We start from the raw sequence: 26,341 nt of genomic DNA, 5'->3' as shown, positions 1-26,341 counted from the left end.
TCCGACAGCACAGGTCCCTATTTTTATTTGATTGTTTGTGACAGGGCCCTATCCTGTAGCCTAGGCTGGCCTCGAACTCTTGATCCTGCTACCTTAGCCACCATACCTAGCCAGCATAGTCCTTTTTTTTTCTATAGACTCCCACCTGCCAGTGTCCAAAGAAATTCTTGGCTCCCTACTCCAGGATTTACCAGGAAGTGGGTGGGCCCTGGTCAGCAAAGGAGAAAAGATACTTGCCTAGCTGCTAGCTGGGGATGGTAGGTAGACCTCCTGGCAAACAGTCTCCTCTGAAGGGCATGAAGTGGCTCTCGGCACTCCTGGCAGAAGGCTCCAGGGAAACTGATCCTTCCCCCAAATTCTGCCCACCTAGTAGATAAAGACAAATTCCACAGGACCGCTTCCCCTTGCTCATCCTCTGACTGTTTACTCTGCCTGCTACCTCTGCCCTACTAAGGTGCAGGGCCTCTGTAAAAGACCCCTCAACCAACCTCCTTCTGAGATTCCCTCTGCCACCTTCCTCTGAGGAGATGGTGCCGATTCTATCCCATAGGGAAGAACGGGCACTTCTCTCTAGGACAGAATGTGTTCTCCAAGTCTACAAACTCAGACAGAGGCCTGACTTGTCCTGAATACCACACCTGCTACCACATGCATAGACTGTAGGCTCATGACTTTGTTTCCCTCTTACCGAGTTCTCTACTAAAGTCCAGAAAGTACACGTACAGATGGCCCGGGGGCTCACGGCAGCCCCTCTCCTTAGACAGGGATGGGGTGCAGGTTAACATTCTAAGGATGAGTGATAGGAGCTGCTGTAAAGACTACCCAAGAGGCTGTGCCATTTTCATTTTAGGTATTTAAGGACTCAGGTTGGCAGTGTCCAGGGGAGGGACACACTTTGTACATTGTGACACCCCCCACCCCCCAACCCCCACCCCCCGCCATACACACACACCTCCACAGGTACACTCAGTATTGCATCATGTTCACCCCACTGGGATCTCTCCGGGACTTGATCCTAAGCATGACATAGGACATGGGGCAAGAAGTTTATTTCCTCCTTGTGTTGCTCAAAATCACCAAATCGCTTTATTATAGATCTAAAAACAGCAGCCTTGGCTTCTGCTTGCTAATATTCTCTTGAAATAGACTCATTCCTTCAGAGTCTTATTGTACTTTCCCTTATGATCGAAATTAGCAAGAAACTTGCATAAAAGAGGACAATAATTGCTCAACGAGCATCTCGTTTGTAATTTATTAGTTTCTATTATTGTGGGTTGCCATGGTGACGCTGCGCAGCCCCGGTGACGGGAGAGATGTAAGATAGGAGCTGAGGAGGCTGCGAGGCCTCACCAAATGGAGATGCACATTTTTATCAGTAATTTTCATGAAAATAATAAGTGGGGAGTTAATGAGATGGAAAGCCATCCTGTGGCTATTGTGAATTTTTTTTAAGTGTTGATCTAATTAGAATGCATCGGTCAGGAAAAGTAATGAGGATTTAGTGCCTCACAGAGATGTGAGGATCATATCAGAAAATTAGCACAAGTCTTTGGAAATAATCAGGTCCTTGGAGAGGCCCTGGATTTCCCCTCCTGGGCCCTCCGACTCCACCTTGAGCTCTGGAGTTGGGGGTGCACCAAGGTACCGGGATGGAGAGGGAAGGAAGAAGGGGCTGGAGGCTCAGCAGCCGCCGTGGCCCCTCGGGGTCGGAGGTCTGTCTGCGGCTGGCAAGCTAGCCTGGAGGAGGCAGGCGTTTGCAGGGAGTGGAGTGTGTGGGGAAAGGGAACATGGGCTCTGGATGATCCAGGTGTTAGAGCCACTGACTCGCAAACGCCAGATCTCTGGGGCGTTCCCAGACTCGGTGCCGCTGAGCATCTGAGTGTGAGTGAGGCTGGCCCTTGGGTAACCTTTGCGGAAAGGTGTCTGATCCCAGAGAAAGAGAAACTCAGGCAGTTGGGTGAAAACAAAGACACCCAAAGACAGAGAGGCAAAGATACATGGTGAGCTATTCCTGTTGGTGTAACTTAGATTATTCCCCCTCCTTTCCTCCGATTGCCGCCTCCCCCTTCCCACCTGTCTCCCTTGGTCGTCCCTCCGTCCTGCTCCACACCTGTGCTCCACTTACACTGCTGCTGCTGCATTTATGTTCCCAAAGCCTGTGTGGTCTGCAGAGCCCGATTGCCAACAGGACCTTCACATCTGCCTGCCTGACATTCAAGACCTCATAGGTCTAGCCTCAGTTTCCATTCCTGAGCCACATTGTTCTAGGTACCACAACCATTTTTCCATGCCTATCTTTTGAGGGGACATCCTTCACACTGAATCTGCTCTCCTATGGAGGTCTCTCCGATACCCTTCTATGATAATCCTTTCCTTCTTGGAGCTGATAACCTATCATTAATGCAGCATGTGACACTAGATGAGAAATTGCGTATCTCATTTTCCTCTCCTAGAAAGCACATGTTGTTTGCATTGACACAGCATTTTATATATTTGAAATCACCAAATCACTTTATTACAGTCCTAAAAACAGCTACCCATGCTTCTGCTTGCTAACATTCTCTTGAAATAGACTCATCCCTTCGATATTGTTGTCTTATGGTGCCAGCTGTGGCCATGATGTCTTCTGTGTGATCAGGACCAATAGGCATTGATTAAAAGGAGCAATGCATTGGGGACAAAAAGGGAGAAGGAGGAAGAGGAAGAAAAAAGAACTAAGGGGAAGGAAAGACAAACAGAGAAGGTTAGCATCGTTCAGGAGGGAGGCGGAGAGAGGCCCAAGTATTGTCAGAAAGGAGCAGTGAGGAGAAAGAGACAGAGAGACACCGACAGAGGCAAAGGCAGGAAATGTGGGGCTGAGGTTGCAAGACATTAGGAAGAGGAATGGCGGCCATAGCAGGACAAAAAGCATGAAGAGAATAGAGTGAAGAAATGAATTGCTGGTAAGCAAGAATTTGGAAGAGGGGAAAGAGGTGGGAAGTGAGCACAATCCTGAGGTGCTGGGCTCACCGGCCTACGAAGGAGCCAGCTCTTAGTTCTGGGACTCCCGGGCAGCCTATGGAGGATGCTGATGGCCCATCTTTCCCTCATGAGGATGAGCTTCTCTCCGACATGCAGCAAGCTCTGCTTCTCCAAAGTTGTCAGGGGACTGAAGACGGTGTGCTCCAGTCACCCCTGCCAAGGCCCTGGGACTTCTGTTGCATGCTGAGCAACATGAGGATGTGACCTGTGACTTTTCAGGCCAAATGGGGATAAGGCAAGGTGGTCCAGCTTGGAGGAATTACCACTTAGATGAACATGAGCTTGTGCACAGTCTGGGTGTAAGGGGTGAAGGTGATAAGACTTGCTACTCATCATCCTCCAATCAGGTTCCTGTTGATGTCTCCCTGAGGCAAGATGGGTGGGGTCTTGCATGAGCTCATTTAAGAAAGAGGCCTTTGGCTTCCTAAGGACTAGGACCAGAGGCTTATTAGTCAATATTAGAGGCAGATCTTAGGAGCCAGCATGGGAGAGGAAACTGAGTGGTTGGGGAGAGTGTGAGTGAGTGTGTGTGTGTGTGTGTGTGTGTGTGTGTGTGTGTGTGTGTGAATATGCTCATTCGTCATGCTCCAACCTTAATCCCCTCTAGCCTGAAATAGCTGCCCCAAGTGCCAGCCTGACCTGAGGAGGGGTGTTGCCCCTCCGGAACACGATCCTCCAGCTCAGCATCCCAGCTGCCTGCCAGCTTTGTTGCAAACTGCTGGCTCATGGTTTTCCCCGAGTGCTGCTCACAATGCCTTGTGTGGCAAAGGAGGAGACATTTTTGTCTTCCAACTGACAGTCCCATTCCCCGATGATATGTTGTGACTTTCACTCACTCTGTGGGGTCTGGCCTATTCCCAGCTTGGTCCTCCATTTCTGTTTGTTGGATTTCTCCGAGTGGGTGAGACCACGGTGGGGATGTGGGGAGACTGCTTCGGCCACACAGAGGTGGGAAGACAGCTTTAAGGGTTTCTAGTGTTCAGTACACTTCGCTGTTTCCGCCTCCCCAGAAAGCTATGCTGTCCTGCTCCAAAGTAACATGTCACACCCAGGCATCCTGCCGGAGCAGCTTCCCCGTTACCACACTGCAGACTCAGCTCTGGGTTCTCCCGTCCTTGGAGAATACTAACTAAACCATGCCAACTCTCGCCTCACTCAGGGCTAATTTGATCTGAAAATCATCCTTCTCTCTCCATGGAGATGTAGCGTCAGCTCTAGTACAGGCACACCAGACTGGGACGTGGTTCTTACTCAGTTTCTAGTCTGTTGGGGATGCTTAGTGTGTGCACCGCAGTAGGTCCTGAGAGGACCCAGGTAACTATTTCTGGGGGAGCTCCTAATTCCAAGGGGAGTGAGCTGTGAGTCTAGGATGAATTCTGTCGGGTGGAGAATGCTCAGAGCCTGGAGTGCGGGGAAAGACGGGAAAGGAACACCTGAAGAGAAGGGAAGGGACTGAATGAAGAGGTGCGGGTCTGAGCACACCAAATGTGTGGCTTGAGATCATCCTTCTCTTCCCGCACATCCCCACAGAGCCAGGCCTGAGACCCAGCCAGCACAAGGCTCACGGCCAGGTCCACTTCTGCCCCGAGACAGGATGGGCAAATCTCAGGATGGAGGATTTTGCCCAACGTGGTGGGAGAAGCGGCAGATTCATTGGTCAGACTTCCTGGGGGAGGTAGCCTTTCAGGCAGGCTTGGGAGAATTAGTAGCCTACTGGCATCTCTAAAAGTAAGTGTTCCTAGGACAGAAAAAAGTTTCAGGAGAGGCTAAGGAATAGCCTGTTAGCATCCCTAGAGAGAAGGGGACAGAGTCATTCATTCATGCATCATATACTCTTTGAAGCACTCGTGGAACCTGCTGAGTTCTGAGGACATAAAAATGGATATGACAGTCTCTGACCTTGGAATGGAAATGATGGAATATCTTGAAACTAAATTTACGAGGGGGCTATTTAAAATGTTTATTCTTTTAATTTTTAAAAAAGTATGTATATGAGTGTTTTGCCTACGTGTACGGCTGTGTATCGTGTGTATACAGTACTCACAGAGGCCAGAAGAATGTTAGATCCCCTAGAACTGGAATCACAGGCAGTTGAGGGCTGCCATGTGGGTGCTGGGGATTGAACCCAGGTCCTCCAGAAGACCAGCTGGTGCTCTTAACCACTAAGCCATCTTTCCAGCCCTGAGGGAGATCTATGTTGATGCTGACTACTGTAGCCATCTGCTAAATATTTTAAAGAAAATGGGGGCTATAAGCAATAGGGTCGGAGCTAGAGACCCAATGTGAGGCAAATTAATTGAGTTTTTATGGCTACAGCATGAACTGGTGAGAGAGGAGCCCTACAGCATTGACTGAGCTCTCCGTGTCCCAATCGTAGTGTGTACTAGGTACCTTATGTATATTTCATTTACCCCCCACAAGACCTCAAATGGACATTATTCTCTCTTTCTCTCTCTGGTTTTTCTTTTCTTTTTTTTAAATTTACTTCTTTTTATGTGTATTGGTGTTTTGCCTGCATTTCTGTCTGTGTGAGGGTGTCATGTCCCCCTGGAACTGAGTTACAGACCGTTGTGAGCTGCCATGTGGGTGCTGGGAATCGAACCCTTAGCCATTCCTCCAGCCCCCTGTCTCTGGTTTTTCAAGACAATGTTTCTCGGTGTAACAGCTCTGACTGTCCTAGAACTCCCTCTGCAGACCAGGCTGGCCTTGAACTCACAGAGGTCCTCCTGCCTCTGCCTCCCGAGTGCTGGGGTTAAAGGTGTGCACCACCACCGCCTGGCCCAATATTTTCTCCTTCTTGCATCCAAGGGAAAAAAGAGAGAGAGAGAAAGAGAGAAAAGAAGTAAGGACACTGGCTCAGGATCACACACTGAGTAATAATCATGTTGTATGTGATTACTATGAGCCTATGTTGTTGTTGTTGTTATTATTATTATTATTATTATTATTATTATTATTATTATTGGTTTTTCGAGACAGAGTTTCTCTGTGTAGTTTTGATGCCTGTCCTGGATCTCACTCTGCAGACCAGGCTGGCCTTGAACTCACAGAGATCCGCCTGGCTCTGCCTCCCGAGTGCTGGGATTAAAGGCGTGCGCCACCACTGCCACCCGGCGTGCCTATGTTCTTCTTATATAGTGACATCTTGTTACACAAATGGGAGTGACCCTAGCTCAGGGATGCAGAGACTAGAAGTGATGTAATGGGTTACTTCGAAGCCTGAATTTGGATTTGGCAGTTGACTAGAAGAGGAGAGAAGAGATAAAAAGTGAGCACAATCCTGAGGTGCTGGGCTCACCGGCCTATGAAGGAACTGGCTCTTAGCTCTGGGACTCCCAGGCAACCTCTGGAGGATGCTGATGGCCCATCTTTCCCTCATGAGGATGAGCTTCTCTCCGACATGCAGCAAGCTCTGCTTCTCCAAAGTTGTCAGGGGACTGAAGCCAGTGTGCTCCAGTCACCCCTGCCAAGGCCCTGGGACTTCTGTTGCAGGCTGAGCATCCTGAGGATGTGACCTGTGACTTTTCAGGCCAGGTGGGGACAAAGGAAGGTGGTCCAGCTTAGGAGGATAAGCCCTTAGACAGGAAGGCAGCACTCCAGACAAGAAGTGAATTAGTGCTGCCTGATTCTTCCAGAGTTTTAGAACCATGGCTTTTGTTGGTTCTCCGCGGGTAGCTCTCTGCTGGGTGAGTGAAACCTGAGAGCTCTGCTCCTTCCGGGAAGGAATGTTCCTTAAGAGCAGCAGCTGCAGCGTGTCCCTGCAGGTCCGGGCTGCCTTTCCCTGGAGGCCAAAGCCCCCAGCTGGGGTGGAACAGAACAGGATTAGGTGCCTTGTTTATATGTGCTTAGCTTCCTTGCGTTTGCAAACCTAGCTCGTCTTGGTCTAAGACAGGACTCTGGCTGTGATAGAGCAGAGGGACTCTGCCAGAAAGGGTGTCTGGGGACAGAGGCAACCTCCTCACTAGACCCATACAGCCCTGTTGGGCCACAGATCTATCAAGCACCTAGCACATCCTCAACACTGTGCTGGGCAGTGTCAAAAGAAGAGCCAGCCTCCTTGCCCTCAAAAACCTATTCCCAAGCTCAAGCAACAGGACATCTGAGCAAGAGGGAACCTTTCTGTGTGCCCAGGGGAAGGTGATAGGAAGCAACAAAGAGTCGGGGGGGGAAGGGGGGGCGGGGGGGGGGCTGTCCATGGCCATGTCAAGCAAGGTGGGACAAGCTCTCTGGTGGAAGTGGGACATTGAAAAGCATCCCATCCTCCTCTTAGGCCAAGCAAATAAGCCTTAGACCTAGCCTTCTGGGAGGGGTTGGTAAACTGGTCTGAGGCTGTGGATCCACAGAGACCCCTAGTGGCCAGGGTAAGGATGGCAGATTGCTGGGCCCTGTATCTGGGTCCTGTCCCCTAATCCTTTCGCTGGAATCCTAAGGGCCATCATTGGTTTTTCCTTAATCCTCAACTGCAAGGGACTTTGCAAGGTCATCCAGTGTATCTCCCTGTTTCAGGGGCATCCTAGTAAGATAAAAATTCCAAATATATAAAAACATCTTCAAGAGAAATATCTCCATCATTTCTTTCCTTCATACTTTAATACTTTTTTTTTTTAGCCCACTGTGTTTTGTTTTGGGTGGAAAATAACTTTCTGGGCATCTTAGGCCCTTTCCCTGTTGAAAGTGAAGGAAGAAGGCACAGGAGAGGTCAACTCTCCCCAGCTGAAGTCAGATCACATATCCAGATAAGTAACCACAGTCAATTTTTGTGTGCCCCACGACCCCCTCATACACTCCCCTGAGCCTTTCTTACTTCTTAGTGAAGTCCCTCCTCTGAAGAAGTCACCTTTTTGCTCCAAAAATGAGACTTGGAGTGAGGACCACTGATGTCCATAAGGATGAGTGATGGCCGCAGGGGTGAGGTTGCAGGTGGCAACAAGTTCTCTGCTTTTGTAAATTTGCTGCCCCCCCCCCCCGCCTTGCTCAGCCCCTTCTGAGGGACTCACTGCCTCTGTGTCTCAGATAAACAGCATGCAGGGTAGGGTGGGGATGGGGAATGGGAAGCTTTTAATAATCCCATTGGCTCTCCAGGGAGACAGCAGAGTTCTTGGGATGGACAGGCAGCTCTCAGTGCCTGCTGCCCAGACAGTCCAAGCAGGGATGTGAGACTGAATGCCGGAAAGGCCGCTAACACTGCAACCACTGTGCTGCTCAGCTCACTGTGGGTGTCCCTCTGTGAGTCCACACAGCAGCATCCACCTGGGGACAGAGTCAGATAAGCCTCTGAGGAAGCTGTTGAGGAGATGACAATACCACGTATTTAGTCAATAGATTCCTCCCCCAGGGCTTCTGCAGCTGCCGCGTGGCTTTTTCAGAAGAGATTGAGACTGTCCCTAGAGAGTTAGAGATGCCTTGTCACTGTTACACAGAGCTAGAGACTAATGTGCAGCCTGGCATCACAGCAAGGTGGAGTCTTTGCTTAGGTGTCTGAGGTTTAGCACCAAGATCCAGGGGTGCGTTGGAGGAGACCAGTTGAGCTATATGGCAAGATTTGTGCTGTCCTGTCTGTGTGTGAAGCCTCAGTTGAACTCCTGATGAGGCTAAGTAAAGAAACACCAAGGCTGGAGGACTTGGAGGGCAGGATTTAACCCCTGCTCTGCCACTCAAGTGATCTCAGCCATAGAAAGTGGGAAATAAATCATTAGATGCCTAAAAGTGCCAGGCAGAATATTTGTAGTAGAGCTTGTGGCTCTAACTCCAAAGTCCATTTCGTCCCTCTGTGAGCCTCCATCCTACACTCAAGGCCAGGAGACTGACTGCCATTTGAGTCAGGGAAGTCCCTTCTGTTCTCTGGACCTCAGTCCTTTCAAAGAAAATGGGGCAATCTCTCTCCTGTTGGCCCTGTAAGGGAATGGTGAGGTTAACATGAAATCAAGGGGTAATGAACACCCTGTGGCTTTCATGGGTGTGGTAAATTGGTAATCTTCAGACCCATCTGATGCTGGAGGCTGGAGTACACAGATTGCTGAGGGTCTGATTCGGTGGCCCTGAGAATCCATGTCTTTAAAAACATCCCAGTGTGGGCTGCAGAGATGGTTGAGGAGTTAGGAGTACACACTGCTCTTGCGGAGGGACCTAAGTTCAATTCTTAGCCCCACATCAGGTGACGCACAACCACCCGTAACTCCAGCTCCAGGGGAGCCAACGGCCTCTGCTGGATTCCCAGGGTACCTGTGTTCTCATGTGCACATACCTGCACATAGACTGGCCACGTCCACACATAGTTCAAAATAAACTGTTTGTTTTTAAATCCCAGGCCTCAGGAGGTTTGTGAAGCAGCCCCTGTTTGCAGATGTGGGGGATGAACACCAAGTGCAGGGAAGCCAGGACTTCTCACTTTCTCTTTTTTGCCCCAGCTGAGATGTGGCCACCCCTGGCCCTGCCTGCATTCTCTACCCCGAAAGTTTTCCATTCCACCCCTTTGCTGGTATGCTTTGGCTCCCTCTCACCACCTCACAGCCAAATAACAAGAGAAGGGTGGAGAAGAGTAGGGAAGAAAATGATCCCAGCCAGAACAAAAACTGCCTTTAGTTCCCCAAACCAAGTAAGTGTGCATGGAGGCTCTCCAAGCCACAGGAAGAGAACCAGCCAGAGTTTGAGTAAGCAAGTGAGGTGTCCAGGTGGGGCTCACCCCTCTGTCTTTGGCTAGAAAACAGTGTATGTTAGTTGAATCCCAGAAGGTACATCTTATATTTATGCTGCTTTCCTAAACTTGCTGGATACTTTGGGGGTGGTGAAGAGAGTCTGAGACAAGTCTTCATATTTAAAATCCTCATGTATCTCTACCTGAAGACAAGCGCCATGGCATGGCTGATTCCAAATGAGATTGTTGAGGAGTCACTTCCCGTGACTAAAAGGCCCAATGGCATTGGGGATCCCCCATTCTGGTAAACCTGTCTTTTAAGTTCTGTCCTGCTTAACCATCTTTGGTACTGGTTCCACTCAGTGGGAAGGGTTGTATGGGAAATTGGTGTCAGGAGGTCTCAAGACTGTAAACTCAGGCTTTGAGAACTCCTGGATGCTAGCTCGAACCAACTCTATAAAGGAAGTAAGGGCCATTCCAAGAGGGGTGTGATGTGATTCCCAAGATGACCATCTTCTCCATGCTGCTTGTGGACTTGGGGTGTTCTTTATCTTCCATGGGTAGGATTCAAGAAGCCCCTTGAAGCCCAAAGTACTTACTCAATATTTGTGCCTGAGGGTGGGGTGGGGTGGGGTGGGAGGGCTGAGTTCTAGTCCTGCGGTAGGCAGTCAGTTGTGTGAGCTTGGTAAGCCACCAGGACCTCTGAAGAACTTCATTTTCTTCCCTGTACCCCTCAGGAGGTTGGTATATGCAATGGGTTTTTACAGCCTCTAGGCTTCTGCGTGCTAAGCCTGGTTTTAAACTCCAACTGTGTGACTGAATGGATCAAGGGATGACTCTCACTGGTGGGAAGCTCTCACCAAGCTCTCCAGAGGGGAAGCTAAGGCAAGAACTGCCCTCTGCCTTCCCCAAGGTCACCAAAGCCAAGAACTAAGAATAGAATTGAATCCTCTTTCCTCATCCTCCTAGAGAAGCTGACCCAGAGGCCCCATGTGGCAGTGGGTGGGATGGAGGACTGGGCCCCAGGTCCTGGTCCTGCTTATCTGTGCTACTTCTCCAGCTCTGGACAAGGGATGGTCCTGGAGGGTGAAGTGGTAACTGGGAGGAGACACAGAGGGCGATTCATCAGGCAGAATCAAACCAAACTCTCGTCCTCGCCGGCTCCTATTTCCCGTGAGACTCTGCGGACTTACATGATGCCACAGTGGAAGGGACAGTGTGGCTGTGCTCTGTGCCTGCGGCACTTCCTTGGTCTGTAGCTGGAGGAGGCAGTCGTTGGCTAAAGCTTTCTCCTCATCCTGGGGACCTCCTCAGCCCAGATTCCAAGCTTCCCCTCAAGGCCAAAGACCCAAACTTCTTAAAGTTCTAAACTAAAAGTTAAGACGTTAGAGCCACCCCACCCCATGTTTACTCCATTCTCTTGCCTACGTACGTACCTGTCTCCAGTTCTCTATGAATCGTGCCTTGTGATCCCAGCTTTGGGCCTTAGCGGCCATTGGGTTCATTAACTAGTCCAAGCCCTGAACTCTGATGAGGACCTGAGGCTGGGACGAGCTGAGAGAGCCAGGCTGGGTTTCCAGGCTTCCCTCCTCCGTACCTTGCTGCCCTTCTCTCTCCAAGCCTCAACACACCCACCTCTCACACATTCAGTTCCTCCTTCTCCACTCTTTCAAGCACCCAGCCACCGTGCTCAGGGGCCCGGAAAGCAGCGAGGGCCCATTGCTTCATCCTGGAGGCCTGCAGGGAAGCTTTCTTCCTCTGCTGTCAGGAGACCTTCAACATCAAATCCAAGGACTTCCTCACTGACTGCTAGAAGGGGAAAACGAGGGGAGCAAGACATCAAGACAAACTTACCTTCTTGGCTGCCTTGACAGCTGCAAAAGCGAACTGGTTAGCAATCTGGGCAAAGGGGATTCTGTTCCCACTGTAATTCTGTGTGGAGAGTTCAGGGGGGACAGAAGACTCGGTTACATGTGCTGAAGTTGAGGTTCATATGTGATGCCATTAGAAGATGGGTTTATACAGCAGGTGGCTTTGTCATTTGTCAACGAACATTCTAGTATCCTGATATATAGGTGCTAAGGATGTACAAAGGCACATCACTGGAGGGATGGGGGTGTCACTTAGGTGGCAGAGCACTTGTCCAGCATGGACACAAAAGCCAACACTGCAAAGAATGGATAAACAAACAAATACACACTGGAGGCCGTTTTGTGTTGGAGGTAGGTGAAGAACAGAGGTGCTGGAAGAAGGGAGGGGCCAGGGTGAACATCTGGGCAGTTAGCCTGCAGCTGAGTAAGTGCTGAGCGGGTGAACGAAGGGTTTCTCCGAGTCAGAGTCACCTGAGGAGCTTTGAAGACTCCAAAGCGGTGGTGGCGCACGCCTTTAATCCCAGCACTCGGGAGGCAGAGGCAGGCAGATCTCTGTGAGTTCAAGGCCAGCCTGGGCTACAGAGTAAGTTCCAGGAAAGGCGCCAAAGCTACACAGAGAAACCCTGTCTCGAAAAACCAAAAGAATAAAAAAAAAAAAAAAAAGACTCCAAAGCCTGGAACACAACCTGACCTATTAAAGAAGGGTCTCTGAGCTTGGAACTCAGACCTCATAACTGCAGATTCCAAAATGTAGCTGCAGTGAGGGCCACAGGTTTAGGGGATCATTTGTGCCTCTCAGGTTGCCAATGAAATGAAATGTAAATGTAGGGCTATTATGGGCCTTTGGTTTATTTATTTTAGGATTGGGACTTTTTATTCACTCTTTTAGAAGTCCTGCGAACTGCCTTCTGCTTTGTCTGATAGGAACAGGAGTTGTATGTGTTGGGAGGAGAGGGTGGCTGTAGCCTCTAAGTTCTTAGGTACCTTGTCACAAACCAGCCCTCCCTTACTGCCAGGACCTCCTGCAGAATTCCCCCAATTCCATGTCTGGAGTCTCCAATAACCCCCAGGGGATTGTGGTCCCAGCCTCAGCACTCCAGCAGGGCAACATCGCCATGACAACTGTCAACTCACAAGTCGTGTCAGGTTGGTGCAGGGTCCTGGGGATTGTGGGAAGCATCTTGGGAGAAGAAAGGGTGCCCCTGGGGAATTCCGGGAGTAAGGAGTGTCCTCTGCTAAGGGAGGGACTTGCATTTCGTTTCTTGACTCAAATGTTCTGCACATGGTGAGCACCAAGACCCGATTATGATGGGTTGGAACAAATTTAAGTCAAAAATCTCATAATTGACCCCTCCACGCACAGACACATGCGCACACACACACACACACACACACACACACACACACACTCGACACTAAGGTCCTGTCACTTCCCTTAAATACTTCCCACCAAAGGCTCTGCTTCTCCTCTGGACACCATCTCTCACCTCACACACTCCTCTCCTACAAAGCGAGCAAACCTACACCCCGCCACTGCCCCCAAGAGTCTTCCCATGTGAGTGCCAAGCAACTGGGGACCCTGCTTGCCTTCTCTCTTCCTACCTCCACGGCAGGGGACCCCAAAACTGGTTGTCTCCTCAGGTGGAGCCTTATATCAACCGGTTACCATGGTAACCTCCCAGGGTCAGGTGGTCACCCAAGCAATCCCCCAGGGAGCCATCCAGATCCAGAATACACAGGTGAGTGTGTGTAGGTCTGTGCACTTGTGCATGAACAGTGGGAGGCTGCCTGTGATTGTTTACTGTCTGCTGGGCACTGCGGCAAGCGACTCACTTCGTCCTCACCTCTCAGAGGCTGCTTTCTGGACAGGAAGCTGGGTCTAGGTAAGGTTTTACCAGCTCTGGAGTTTTTATCAAAAGACTCTATTTCCTGTGCCTGACCTGCAGCTCCAACCACTCTGCACCTCAGTGACACAGAGTTCAGATCCGTAGAAAGTTGTCAAGTCAGATGCCTGCGATCTGACATTAGCTCTGTGATCTTGCGTAAGTCTTCTGACCTCTCTGGGCCTCAGTTCTTATCAATAAAGAAGGATTAATACCAACTGCAGACAGCCCAGCCAACCTGCTTGATTGTGATGAGGATTAACTGTGGTGAGGGACAGGAAAGTGCTTTGCAAACTGTAAAGTATCACAGAAATGCTAATCACTATTGGATGGTTTATGGCAAATTCTCATCTCAGTACTCTGCATGACCCTTCTCTGCTGCTTCCTCTCTCATCCCCTCTTTCCCCTCATCCTACACCTCTGCTCCCCTCATCCCAAGCCTCATCTCCATTCTCTGAGGGGGTGGTATGGGGTGAGAGGAAAAGGTGACCTCCCCAGGGCCCCAAGAATAACTTGGGAAAAGGGGGTTGGCAGTGAGAGTGTGCCATTACTATGGCAACAGGTCCCTAGCCACTGGCCTCACAGGCTGCTGATGCTGATTTTTTCTTCACGTGCCCTGAAGGTTAACCTTGACCTCACCTCCCTCCTGGACAATGAGGATAAGAAGTCCAAGAACAAACGAGGAGTCTTGCCCAAGCATGCCACCAATATAATGCGTTCTTGGCTCTTCCAGCATCTCATGGTGAGTGTGTGTGTGTGTGTGTGTGTGTGTGTGTGTGCATGCATCTGTGTGTGTGCATGCTGGGGGCGTGGAATCACAGCAGGGAGTGATTAATAGCCCACTGCATGGGTACCACACTGCATGCAGAGACTATGGTCTCAGAAAAAGGCTTCGCTAGATTATCAGGGAAGGTCGGAGGAGGTTTAAGTGGGACCTAGAGCCTGGGACTTCTGAGTACTTGCTGCTGCTATGGGCTCAGAAAGGGGGTGTGTGTGTGAAACATGAGACTGGAGTGGTCACTGGGCTTCCAAAATCAGAATTCAGAACTTCAGGGCTAAATGGAAGAAGGCCAGGTAACTCCATCAAAATGAGCACTCAGTAGCCATCTTCTGAAGACCGTGGCTGAGCCCCACAGGCAGAATCATCAAGAACAGCGCGGTCAGCTGTGCACACAGAGACAACCTTCTCACTCCCTGGCTCCAGCAGAGACACTAAAAAGCTCCTGGTGACCAGACACAATACAGAGAAGAACACAGGCTCACTGGGGTATGGACGGTTTCTCCCACTAGCTAGGTGATAATTCCAGGGGCATTTACTCCTCCGGGTGGTCAAAGTTGAAAGAGAGGACAAACATACAGAGCTATAAGGTCAGCCCTTACCAAACTCTTCACTGGGCATGGTGGTGGTACCCATCCCGGTACTTGGTAGGTTGAGGCAAAAAGAATGTGAGTTCAAGACTGACCGGGGCTTTCTAGCAAAACCCTGCCTAAAAACAACAAAAAAAGAATTCTTCTCTTTTGAGCCTCCTACTACAATGAACAAAGAGCAAAGTTGTGTATGGTTTGGTTTTGTTGGTTTCATTTTTGAGACAGGCCTTACTATGAGGCCCAGACTGGCCTCAGACTCATGATCCCTGCTACAGTCTCCCAAATGCTAGGATTACAGCTGTGTGCCACTACACTGAGCTTGGAACACGGTTTTTTTTTTTTTTTTTTTTTAAGGCTGAGTCCCAGTATTTGTGACATCTAGGGTTGAGTAGCTGATGTGTTGTTTTGATTTAAAGTACCTGCTGGTGTTTGCTATCCTCCAACACCGAAAGACAGCTTCCTATAGCGTTTGCTGGAGGTATGGGTGTATCTATCTGTATTCATAGTCTGTCCAGCTGTGGCAAATCTCCCAAAAAGAGGGACTATGGATCATCCCGTGAACCTTAAATCCTTGATTCACAGTGTATGGACCTTGTTGGGACTTACTAGGCCTTTAGAAATTATTCCATGATGAACTGTTTGTTTGTTCTACAAAGTTTTGTCTACTTTTTTTAAGTGTGTGTGTGTGTGTGTGTGTGTGTGTGTGTGTGTGTGTGTGTGTGTGTGAGTGAGAGAGAGAGAGAGAGAGAGAGAGAGAGAGAGAGAGAGAGAGAGAATGCATATTGGTTGCATGGGGGTGAGGTGCACTTCCTAGTGCTGTCCTTAGTTTCTGAGACACAGTGTCTCACAGAACTGCAGCTCACCGTTTCCTCTGGACTGCTGGCTGGGGAAATCCCCAGGATCCCCCTGTGTTGGGGTTATAAACGGGGCATGGTGGTACACACCTTTAATCTCAGCGCTCAAGGGTCAGAGGCCAGCAGAATTCGTGAATTCAAAGCCAGCCTGGTCTCTGTAGCAAGTGCCAGGCCGGCCAGGGCTGCACAGTGAGACCTTGTCTGAAAACAAACACTCAGTGCTGGAGTTACAGACATGCCACTACACCCGGCTTTTCCGTGGGTGCCAGGGATCCAGATTCGGGTCCTCACCCACTTTACCCACGGATCCGTCTCCCCAGCTCCACTTCTTTATTCTTAGCGTACCAAGTCACGTGGTGGATGGCAAGAAGGACAAGGTTCGAGATTTCTTCCAAACAGCTGAGCTCAATCACATGTGATGTCATTGTTGCTCTGAGGAAAAAGCCTGGGACCCCAGTTCTTGGGCAATGGCCCTTGTGGTTCCACACACTGGGCAGATGCTGCCTGTCCCGCGTTAGGTGAGAGGAGAAGGCGTGGAGGACAGACAGACATCCGGGTACTGTAAGTGTTCTGTCTCCAGCCCTGTGAACACAACTGGTTTATAGGTTGGTTAATTTGAAAGGCTAGCTAAAAAAGGAACAGCCGCCCAAAAGACATGCTTAGCGTTAATTTAAAAGATATACATGCTAATCTTTTGGTAGAGAGCCAACATCTTTTTCTGACTAAACTTTATCATTTTACTTGCATAAACCTTTCTTATAATAAAACATCTTCAAATCCCGACTTCGCATCAAGTGGAGTAAGAACATTGACTTTGGGAATCTAACTTGGTTACAGCATCTTTCTAGATCTTTATTCCAGTCTCTCATGTGTGTCCCACCCAATCTGAGGTAGTCAGTATTTTAAAACAAATTTGAGACTCAGATTTTCCAAAGCTTTCTACCGAGTCTTTTTTAGCAACAATAACTCTTTCTTCTTGCACCGTATTTCACTTATTAAGTTACAGAACCACAGTACATGCGTAACTAGCACGCACCAGTCTCGATACAAGTGTGGCTGACTTTCTGATAAGCAGTGTATTTGGCTGGTGAAGCTGCCACAAAGCGCTCTGTTCGTCTCCAGCCTGGGGCTGAAGGCAGTGGACGGTTTGCAGGAGATGTGCAGAGCATTCCATAGATGCCACCTTGGCTGCAGAGTGGGTCTCTAAACGCTGGCTTGACCCTGCTACCATTCCAGCAGGCAGAAGCTGTGTTTCCCTCTGGCTGTTGTCCTGTGTCCCAAGCCTCTGGTTGGCGCTGTTCTGGGCCATGAGTAGTTACAGAGATGCACCGAGATGCTGGAAAGCACCTGCGCTGGGAGCTTAACTCCCAGAGCCACCTTAGCCACCAGGCTAGAATGAGATGGGGACCCTGTCATCCTTAGCTGCTGGCTTTCAGTCCCTGAAGAATGCGGTGACATTTACTTGCTATTTTGTTTTGGCCCAAAGAGGCTAAACTCCAGCCAGAAGCAATAGATCCACAGCCACACAGGTTATGCAGGAAGCCCCGGAAGAGGGTCCTCCCTATGGGGGAGGGAAAGTCATCCTTCCTCCACCTCAGCTGTAACGCCACCCCTGCTACTCCCAATACCTGTCATCCTGACCTGTCAGCAATTTCCATCCCTAAACTTGATGATGCTGTGTGTCAGGAGGTCTTGGAGAAGAGCCCAAGCCCCGGCAGGACCCCACTATTCCCCCCACAGCAGCCAGCCTATGCATGGCGCTTATATATATTTAAGACTATATATATATATATATATATATATATATATATATATATATATATATATATATATAGTCTCATTTACCCACACAAGCACTGTTCTGTGTCACCAGTAACAAAACTGAGACTCAGAGAAGGCTCGGGTTCTGCAAGATCACACAGGTAATAAAGCCAAGCAGGAATCGAACCCGCCACAGTGTGACCCAAGGTCTCATTCAGTTCTGCTGCCTTCACATTGACCTTCGGAAGCAGATAGCAATGCTCACACCAAAGTCTAGCCAAAGCAAAGCTGAGCCCCTAACCTCTCAGCCAGAGACCTGTTGTGGGAGAGTTGTGAGATGTTTGTGCACCCAGGCTCAGGTTTTAGACCTCACAGGGAAGCTGCCTCACACATGCCCTTCACCGCCCATCCGTTTCATCAGGCCGGTGTGGCTTGCAGTCAGGACCCAGCCATGTTCCACTCACTCCCACCTCCACCCCAGCCACACAGAGCTCAGGGTCTTGCTCCAGGTCCTCTTATGAACCCTGCTGTGGTGTGTATTTTTAAAAATTAAATAAACAAACAAACAAATAAATAAATCAGAGGACAAAAGAGGCACCAGGGGCTTCCTCTGTATAACTTTTTGAATATTACCATCACGTACCATAAAATTTACCATTCAAAATATATAATTCCAGAGTAAGGGTGTGTGGCTCATTTGGTAGAGTGCTTGCCTAACAAGACAGCTCCCCAGCATGGAATATAGGAATATACCAGGAGTCGTGGCACACACATGTAATCCCAGCACCTGGAAAGTACAGGCAGGAAGATCAAGTTTTAGGTCAAAGCAAGTTAAGTTACAAAACAAGTTCAAAAGCAGCCTAGGGTCGTGCAGCGGTGGCACATGCCTTTAATCCCAGCACTCTAGAGGCAGAGCCAGGCGGATCTCTGTGAGTTCGAGGCCAGCCTGGTCTACAAAGCAAGATCCAGAACAGGCACCAGAACTACACAGAGAAACCCTGTCCAAAAAACAAACAAACAAAATAAATAAATAAATAAAGCAGCCTGGCTACAGATAATCTGTCTCCAAAATAAAAAACGATAACATAGGTTTTAGTATATTTACACTCTTGCACCGTCATCATACCTACCTAATGCCAGATATTTTTCTTACTCCAGAGGAAATCCCGTAGCCATTAGCCAACACCCCCAGCCTCTCACAACCTGGACTCCACTGCATCTCTCTATGGATCAGCTCTAGCAGAAGTCTCACTCAAGTAAATCCTAAGATGGTCTTTGTGACAGAGTTCTTTTAATTAGTATCATGAGGCTGGAGGCAGAGCTCAGTGGCGGAGCACTTGCCTAATTAGCACCCTGTTGTCAAGGTCCATCCTTGCAGTAAGCACTGGCATTCTGTGCTGGGCTGGTAACACTCCACCACTGTGTGTCTGGATCACACTGTGTTTAGATTCCTTCATCTGGTGAGGGACACTTGCGCTGTTTCCATGTCAGACTCTAAGGAAAACTGCTCTGAATGTTTGTGGATATGGAGGATTTCTGACCGTCTGTTTCCCGGCTATCTTACCAGCATCCATAGTGCCTTGCCTGCTAGGCTCAGGGGCTGGGGAAAATGGGCTATACCTCCAGGTGTGGCTCCGGCCCTGTACAGGGCTCCTGGCCAAGGCGGGCAGTGAAAGGGAAAGTCAGCCAGCTGCCTATGCGTCTCGGTGGTTCTGTCAACCACCCCACAGACGGTCTTCGCATTCCCTGCCACCTCCCTGTGCAGAGCACTGCGCTAAGCCTTGAAGGAATTATGTAGATGGGGTCTTGTCACCAGCTCACTGGCAGGACACCCTCGCCCCCCAGATCTAGACACACCAATGTGTTCTACAGAGAGACTGCAGTCTCTTGAGTAGGACACGAGAGGACCTGGAGGGAGTTCCTTCACTAAGTCTGTTTCCTCCGAGGACAAATGGGATACATTTGGAGGACAAATGGATCCGACTTGAGCGGCTTGTGGTGAGGATAGAACAAGACAAGTGTGAAATACTTGGATTGACACAGGCATGGCTACTGTACAAATGCTTCCAGTGTCAACCTGGAAGTCCTTATACTACGGCTTGTCTTAGAAAATGTTGACAGAAATTTAAGAGAATTTGTGGAGGGAATTACCGACCTCTGAAAAATCCAGAACGTGACGTGAGGATGCTGATTCATCTTGTTCTCTGCTACCTTCTCTTCTTGCTCTTCTCGTCTGGGGTTCCACTGGTCACATGTCCATTTTAAATGACATTATGAGAAGCGGGTGCCCATGGAAAGGCCGTGAGGCCATCAGTCATTCACAGTTCTGCAGGAATTAGTTCAAAGTTGGCTTTTCTACTCGGCTGGCATTTGGCTAAGATTAGTTGCAGGTGAAGAATGCCTACCTTGTCGGAGAACACTTTAACATGGTGTCTTGAGAAGTTAAGCCCGAATGGGGTGCCAGAGGAGGAGCTAGAAGTTGTTGTAAATCTCCTAGGTCCTGTCTCTTTAATACTCCAGGGAACACCTTACCTACATCATCAAAGGTGTGTTCAGGGAATTTGACCTGGAAGAAGTTCTAGGTGCAGAATCCTGACTGTGGGATGACGCAAGAAACCAGGATGCATGAGAAAAGCTGCTACATGAATGGGAGGCTTCAGAAAGGAGACACCCAGGGCCAGCAAGATGGCTTAGCGTGGAAGGTGCCTGCCATCAAGCTTGGCAACCCGAGCTGGGCAATCCCAGAACCCACAGGGTGGAGGAGTGAGAGAGCCAATGCCCTCAGGTTGTCCTCTGACCTCCATACATCCACACATATCCACACACACATTCACACATTCACACACACACACACAGAAATACACATGTGCACACAGAAAGAGATACACATGTGCACACACAATAATAATAATAATAATAATAATAATAATAATAATAACAAACTTTTTTATTAAAGCCAAGAGCTTTAATGAAAATGTGACAATCCATGCCTACAATCTAGACACCTGGAAGGTAGAGGCAAGAGAAACAGGAATTCAAGGCCACCCTGTAGATGTAACCAACCTTCCTATTAAATAAGAAACACAGAACCAATGCAAAGAAGAAAGCCAAGAGGTCAGAGCCAAGAGCTAAAACCTTACCCTTCCTCCCCCGGTGGTCCCACCTCCCCGAACCAGAGCTACTTTCTGTGTTAAAGTCTCTATATAGAATTTCTGTTCTGCCTTCTCATTGGTTGCAAACCCAACCACATGACTGCCTCGTCATGGCCCGTCTGCACAGACCTCCAGGTCTTCCATGATTGGTATTGAGATCAAAGGCATGTGTATCCAACACTGGCTGCATCCCCGAACACACAGAGACCCACCCAGCTCTGCCTACCAAGCGCTGGGACCACAAGTGTACGCCACCACCGCCCGGCCTTCCCACAGCTTGCCAACAGCTCCGACCCTCGGGCAACCCCATTTATCAACATACAAATAACATTTCAATACAAATAAAATATCACCATACCACCCTCAACCAATTAGTGAGTTCAAAGCCATCCTGGGCTATGTGAGACCCTGTCTGAAAAGCAAACAAAACACTTAGGTACACAAAGCAAACACTCCAATGAGGTGATATATTGTATACCCTAACAAAATTTGACTGAATATCTGAGAGACAAAGGAACAAGCCACCTCTTACCTCTAGGACTCCTCAGCCTGAAAAGCCTCTAGTTCCTGTCTCCTCATGCCTCATATACCTTTCTCTGCCCCGCCATCACTTCCTGGGATTAAAGGTGTGTGTGCCAAGCAAAGGCATGAGATCTCAAGTGCTGAGATTAAAGGCACGTGATTCCCAAGTACTGGGTCAATCTCAAGTAGTCCACGGTGGCTTTGAACTCACAGAGATTCAGACAGATCTCTGCCTACCAAGTGCTAGGATTAATTAGATGTGTGCCACTACTGCCTGGCATCTATGTTTAATCTAGTGGCTTGTTCTGTTCTCTGATCTTCAGGCAAATTTTATTAGAGTGCACAATATATCACCACAGTCCAAAGAGTCAAGAATACAGGAGTCAGTAAAGGTGAGAGACACTGGCTGCCTGTGCTGGTCAGACACAGAATAGCATGTCCAGAACCATGTATCAGGTTACACAAAGTCCTTTGACATCATATTCAGAGATGTGCCCAGCCAAAGAGGCGGGGGGAACTGTCTGTTAAAGTGACAGCAGGAGGCATGTACTTTGGGGAGTGAATGAGAAGGGCTATGGATATCTGACCCACTCAAATGTTCAAATAAGGCAGATGGCAGAGCATCAGGAACTAAGCTTGGGAGGCACGTAGATCTGAAGTGGTCCTGCTCGGCTCCATGCTCACTTGCTCTGTGGCTTTCAACAGGTCAGTCTGCTCCCCTAGCTCTGAGTTCCTCTTTCTAAAGCAGGTAGAGCAGTACCTGCTCTTCTAACTTTGTGTCTGTTGCTGTGGTTCAATATCCTGGGAAAAGGCAATATTAGGGGAGAAAGAGGCTTTTTGCAGCTTATGATTTCAGGTTATAGTTCATCATTGTGGAGAAGTCAAGGCAAGAACTTCAAACAGCTGGTCATGTCACATCCACGGTCAAAAGCAGAGAGAAACGGAGGAGGTAGCTTGCTTGCTTGTTAGCTTTCCTTTCTTATACAGACTGGGCCCCCAAGCCCAGGGGATGCCACAGGCCAACCTAATCTAAACAATTCCTCAATTGAGACTCTCTTCCCAGGTGATTCTGGATTGTATAAAGTTGCCAAAGCTAACCATCACACCTACAGTGTTGAAGAAAATTGCTAATGTGTTCTAAAGCATGGTGCTTGGCAAGTGGCCAGCAGCAGAGATAGAACAGCCTGGTTTAGGGTACAGGGGACACAAACCCTGCCACTGACTTGCCCCTTACTACTTACGTTGCTAGAGCTAATTGTATGGTCCTCTGAGATTTTTTTTTTTTTTTCTCGTATGGGAAATGAGAACAAAGCCTAACTGGGAGGTGCCTTGATAGCACACCGTGAGTACTCTTGAAGGGTATTCTCCACACTGTAAGTGTTAAGTTAGCCAGCTGCTATGGACATCCCACAGGGGTAATAACTACCATGAACAGGTGGGAAGTGTTCCCACAGACTTCTGTATGACTTCACAGGAGTCTGGTTGAAAGCACCGAAAGGTAGATGGAGCTCAACAGCAAGACTGTATGAGTCATCTTAGAGTGCCCTGTACCCTGAGTGACGTGTGATGGTGGCACTGCAGAGCCCAGTGCCCCAGTCTCCTCAGAACAGTAAAGTCATTGGTCTGCCTGCAGTGGAGAGCAGTCAGGGGCCTCTGGCCAATCCAGAACCCCAAGTCATAGCTGGGGTAAGGTATCCCTGTCTCTACGCAGCCTCTTCTCGGGCTCCAGGGGGAGAGGATGGGCTAAGCAGTTTTGAGATGTTTATTTACAGGACTTGAAGCAAGGAGTTGGCATTTAGGCTGGGACTTTAAGGGTGTTTGGGTTTAGGACTGGGTGGGATGTGGGTGGTCGTTTTGGATGACGGTTGTCTCTCGAGTGACCATCTTTAGCTGCTACCTTAACACTCTAACTGTTGCTGACAGAAGGGACTGAAACCTCCCTCCAAAATGCTCTCATCATGAAGTTTTCTTCATCCCTGTTCTTACCTTGGAGTTTGATGATCCACATGGCACCCTGGCATGGTCAGAATGGGAAGCAGAAAGAACCTGGCTGTGTTCTTGGCCACACCCGTCTCTTGATGCCAAGCAGACTTGGACTCTGGCATGAGACTATTTTCTCCCACCCGCTATTCACTTGTACAGAAAGAGAGCTGTCTTCTAACACCCTAGGGAGGATGACAGAGTGTCGGAGCATGAGAGGTCCAGGGCACTCCCCAGGAGACTTGTGGCTTTCAAAGATGCCCTCCAAAAATGTCATGAGAGATATACAATCTCACAGCACCCCTAGGAGACCTGAGCAGGTTAGGAGAAAACACACATGTGCACAGGACTTAACAGTCCTTGGGCATGCAGGAAAGGAAACCCTTCAGGAAAAAAGGAGCATGGTCCCACCTGCACAAATAGCGTGGGGCTCCAGCTGGCTGCCAACAGACAACCTGCGGCTTTTTCAGAGTTAGAGCATATGTGCCGAGCCAAAGGTTTCTCTCTCCCTCCCTAATCTCCTCTTAACAGACACACAGAGTGTGACAGGCACTGTTCTAAGTACCTTGCCAGTTCTGTGAACTCACGTCATCCCTGTAACTACATTGAGGCTGGTAGAATGATTTCCTAACTTTGCAGAGGAGGAAAATTGGCCAAGGTCTGGAGCTACTGAGAGGCAGGTCCAGGATCCAAACCATGTAGAAACCATGTTCTCACCCACATTCACAGGACCACCTCTGTGACCCCTCTAGCAAGGTGGGGTATCTTTCTTTTTTTTTTTTTTTTTTTTTTTTTCAGTTTTTCAAGTCAGGATTATAGCCCCAGATGAACTAGAACTCTGTAGACCAGGTTAGCATCAAACTCACAGAGATCCACCTGCCTCTGTCTTTTGAGTGCTGGGATTAAAGGTGTGTGCCACCACCGCCCAGCAGACGTGGGGTATCTTGAGAGACTCTTAGGTATCCCCTCCTGACTACCCCACAAATATTCAACAGTCAACCAAGGAGCAGAAGTAGGGTGACTTGGGGGTCACCTAACTCCTGGAGGTCTGAATCAGCAAATCACCATCCATCCTCCTTCATATCTGCAGACACACATACCCCAAACCTCCACATGAATTCATTCAACAAGTATGCACCGAACATACAGTGGGCCAGGCAGTCTCTGTACAGATGGAGAAGGAGAAAAAGAGAAACATATGGTGCCTTTTCTCCAAAAACTGACAACCAGTCTCTTTGAGGTGGCAGATAACAAGTCACTCTTGTGATGGGAGGGATTCTAGGGAAGCATTGGAAGCTGGGAGAAGGAGACTAGGTGGGTTTGAGATGGCAGGAGCAGGGATGGAAGCGATTACAAAGAACCAGTCTTATTACAGTGTGATGTACGGGCTGAAACAGAGACTCAGGGAGAAAGAATAGCTCGGAGAGTCTGAACCGGGGGTAGTACATCTTCACAGTGGGAAGCTATACAGCAACAAAACCCAAATAACTACAGTCACTCAAAAGTGCGATGAACAAATGATTTCATTAATACAATGTTCGCATCCCGGGCAGAATGTTGCACGTGGCTATAATCCCAACACTCAGGAGATGGAAGCAGGTGGATCAGAAGTTCAAAGTCATCCTTGGTTATGAGTTCGAGATCAGCCTGAGCTTAAAAAACAAACAAACAAACAAAAAAACAGGCAAAACTGAGCCATCATGTTGCAGGATAGAACACATACAGAATGATCTAAAGAAAAGTAAGGAAGTGATTGTTATAAAAATTTTATCAGGCTGGAGAGATAGCTCAGCGGTTAAGAGCACTGGCTGTTTGTTCTCTTTCCAGAGGTCCTGAGTTCAATTCCCAGCAACCACATGGTGGCTCACAACCCTCTGTAATAAGATCTGGCGCCCTCTTCTGGTATGCAGGCACAACACTGTATGCATAATAAATAAATAAAATCTTTTTAAAAAATTATCTTTCGGAGGGTGGTTGGAAGGGAGCAGAGGGAGCTACCAGGGTAGGAGCAGACTCCCATCTTCTGACCTGAAGGTGGATGAGTATGTGAGCATTTGCTGTGTGGCAGTAGGTGATACTATGCTGCTTAGTTGTGCCTCTCTTTGTGTTTTTAAGGGGGTAGGAGTAAAAACAAGAACCGGCATTCTAAACAGGGGCAAGTGTGGCAGGAGGAAGTCCATCACTAACTGTGCTTGCCTAAGTCGTACTAGGCCTGCCTGCCTGCCTACTTGCTTGTCTGCCTGTCTGTCTGTCTGCCTGTCTGCCTGCCTGCCTGTCTGTCTGCCTGCCTGCCTGTCTGCCTGCCTGCCTGTCTGCCTGCCTGCCTGTCTGCCTGCCTGCCTGCCTGCCTGTCTGCCTGCCTGTCTGCCTGTCTGTCTGCCTGTCTGTCTGCCTGTCTGCTTGCTTTGTCCACTCTGTCATCTCTGAAATCAGGGGGCACCTGTCACCATGGCATGTTAGATATGATGCCACATGGTCATTTCAAAGCTCTGGTCCTACTGGCTGCCTCCCTGTGGGTTACAGGCCCTCCTGAGCAGTGGCATGCCCATAGAATGAAGGTCCCAGAGCAAGCCCCTGCCACATGGTTGTTGGGGTTGGGGGATTGGGAGTGGGGTGGAGAAAGGTTTGGTAGGCCCCAGAGTGAGGCTGGGGAAAGGGGAGCCCAAGCTCTCTACTAAGTCTAAGGCCCAGTCTAGTGGTAGCATGGGCTCCCTTGGTACCCACAGGCTGATGTTACCCCCTGTAATGGGTCCCTTTGTGACCCAGGATCCACACAGTAAGATCCACATGAACTAAGGAGGTGGAAGGATCATCCCAGGGTGGGTTTGAATGAAAGAAGCTAGCAGAAATACAAACACTGGTACTGGAATAGTTTCTTCTGACCAGAGCTCACGCTTCAAACTAAAAGCTTCTTCAGCATCCTTTGAGCCCAAGGAGATAAGAGCTGTGGAGGTATGAAGGGAGGAGTCAGGAAGAGCTGCAGAGGAGTTTTTAGGTTTGGTTGCAGAGGGACAGAGGGAGTTCCTGATAGCAATGGAGCCAAAAACAAAACAAAACAAAACAAAAAAAACAAACAAACAAACAAAAAAAAAAACACCAACCACCCACTTAATGCACATACTTCAAGTCCCTAGTCTTCAGTGTTCAACTGGAGAAGTCTGGAAGGCCTCTATGCATCTGTCAGGGTAACACCCTTGTTCTGTCAGCCCATTACGTCATTCTGAAGCCCAATAAATGGGTGCCTTTTCTGCTTCCACGACAACCAGAGAAAGCTAAGGATGAAAGACACAGGACA

The 26,341-nt window shown here is 49.0% G+C and overlaps 1 protein-coding gene across 1 annotated transcript in view; it reads left to right on the top strand.

The window, feature by feature from the left end:
• The window catches only part of Pknox2 (PBX/knotted 1 homeobox 2), a 103,479-nt gene that overhangs the window by 68,841 nt on the left and 8,297 nt on the right, over positions 1-26,341 (top strand). Inside the window, exons 6-8 of the mRNA XM_059266755.1 lie at positions 12,543-12,672; positions 13,168-13,265; positions 14,032-14,151. Coding sequence (XP_059122738.1) covers positions 12,543-12,672; positions 13,168-13,265; positions 14,032-14,151 — 348 coding nt within the window. The remainder of the gene's footprint in view (positions 1-12,542; positions 12,673-13,167; positions 13,266-14,031; positions 14,152-26,341) is intronic.

The sequence above is a fragment of the Peromyscus eremicus genome, chromosome 7 (genome assembly GCF_949786415.1).
Source record: "Peromyscus eremicus chromosome 7, PerEre_H2_v1, whole genome shotgun sequence".
NCBI lineage: Eukaryota > Metazoa > Chordata > Mammalia > Rodentia > Cricetidae > Peromyscus > Peromyscus eremicus.
Note: the sequence above shows the minus strand (reverse complement) of the source record. Positions and strands in the feature narration are given on the sequence as shown.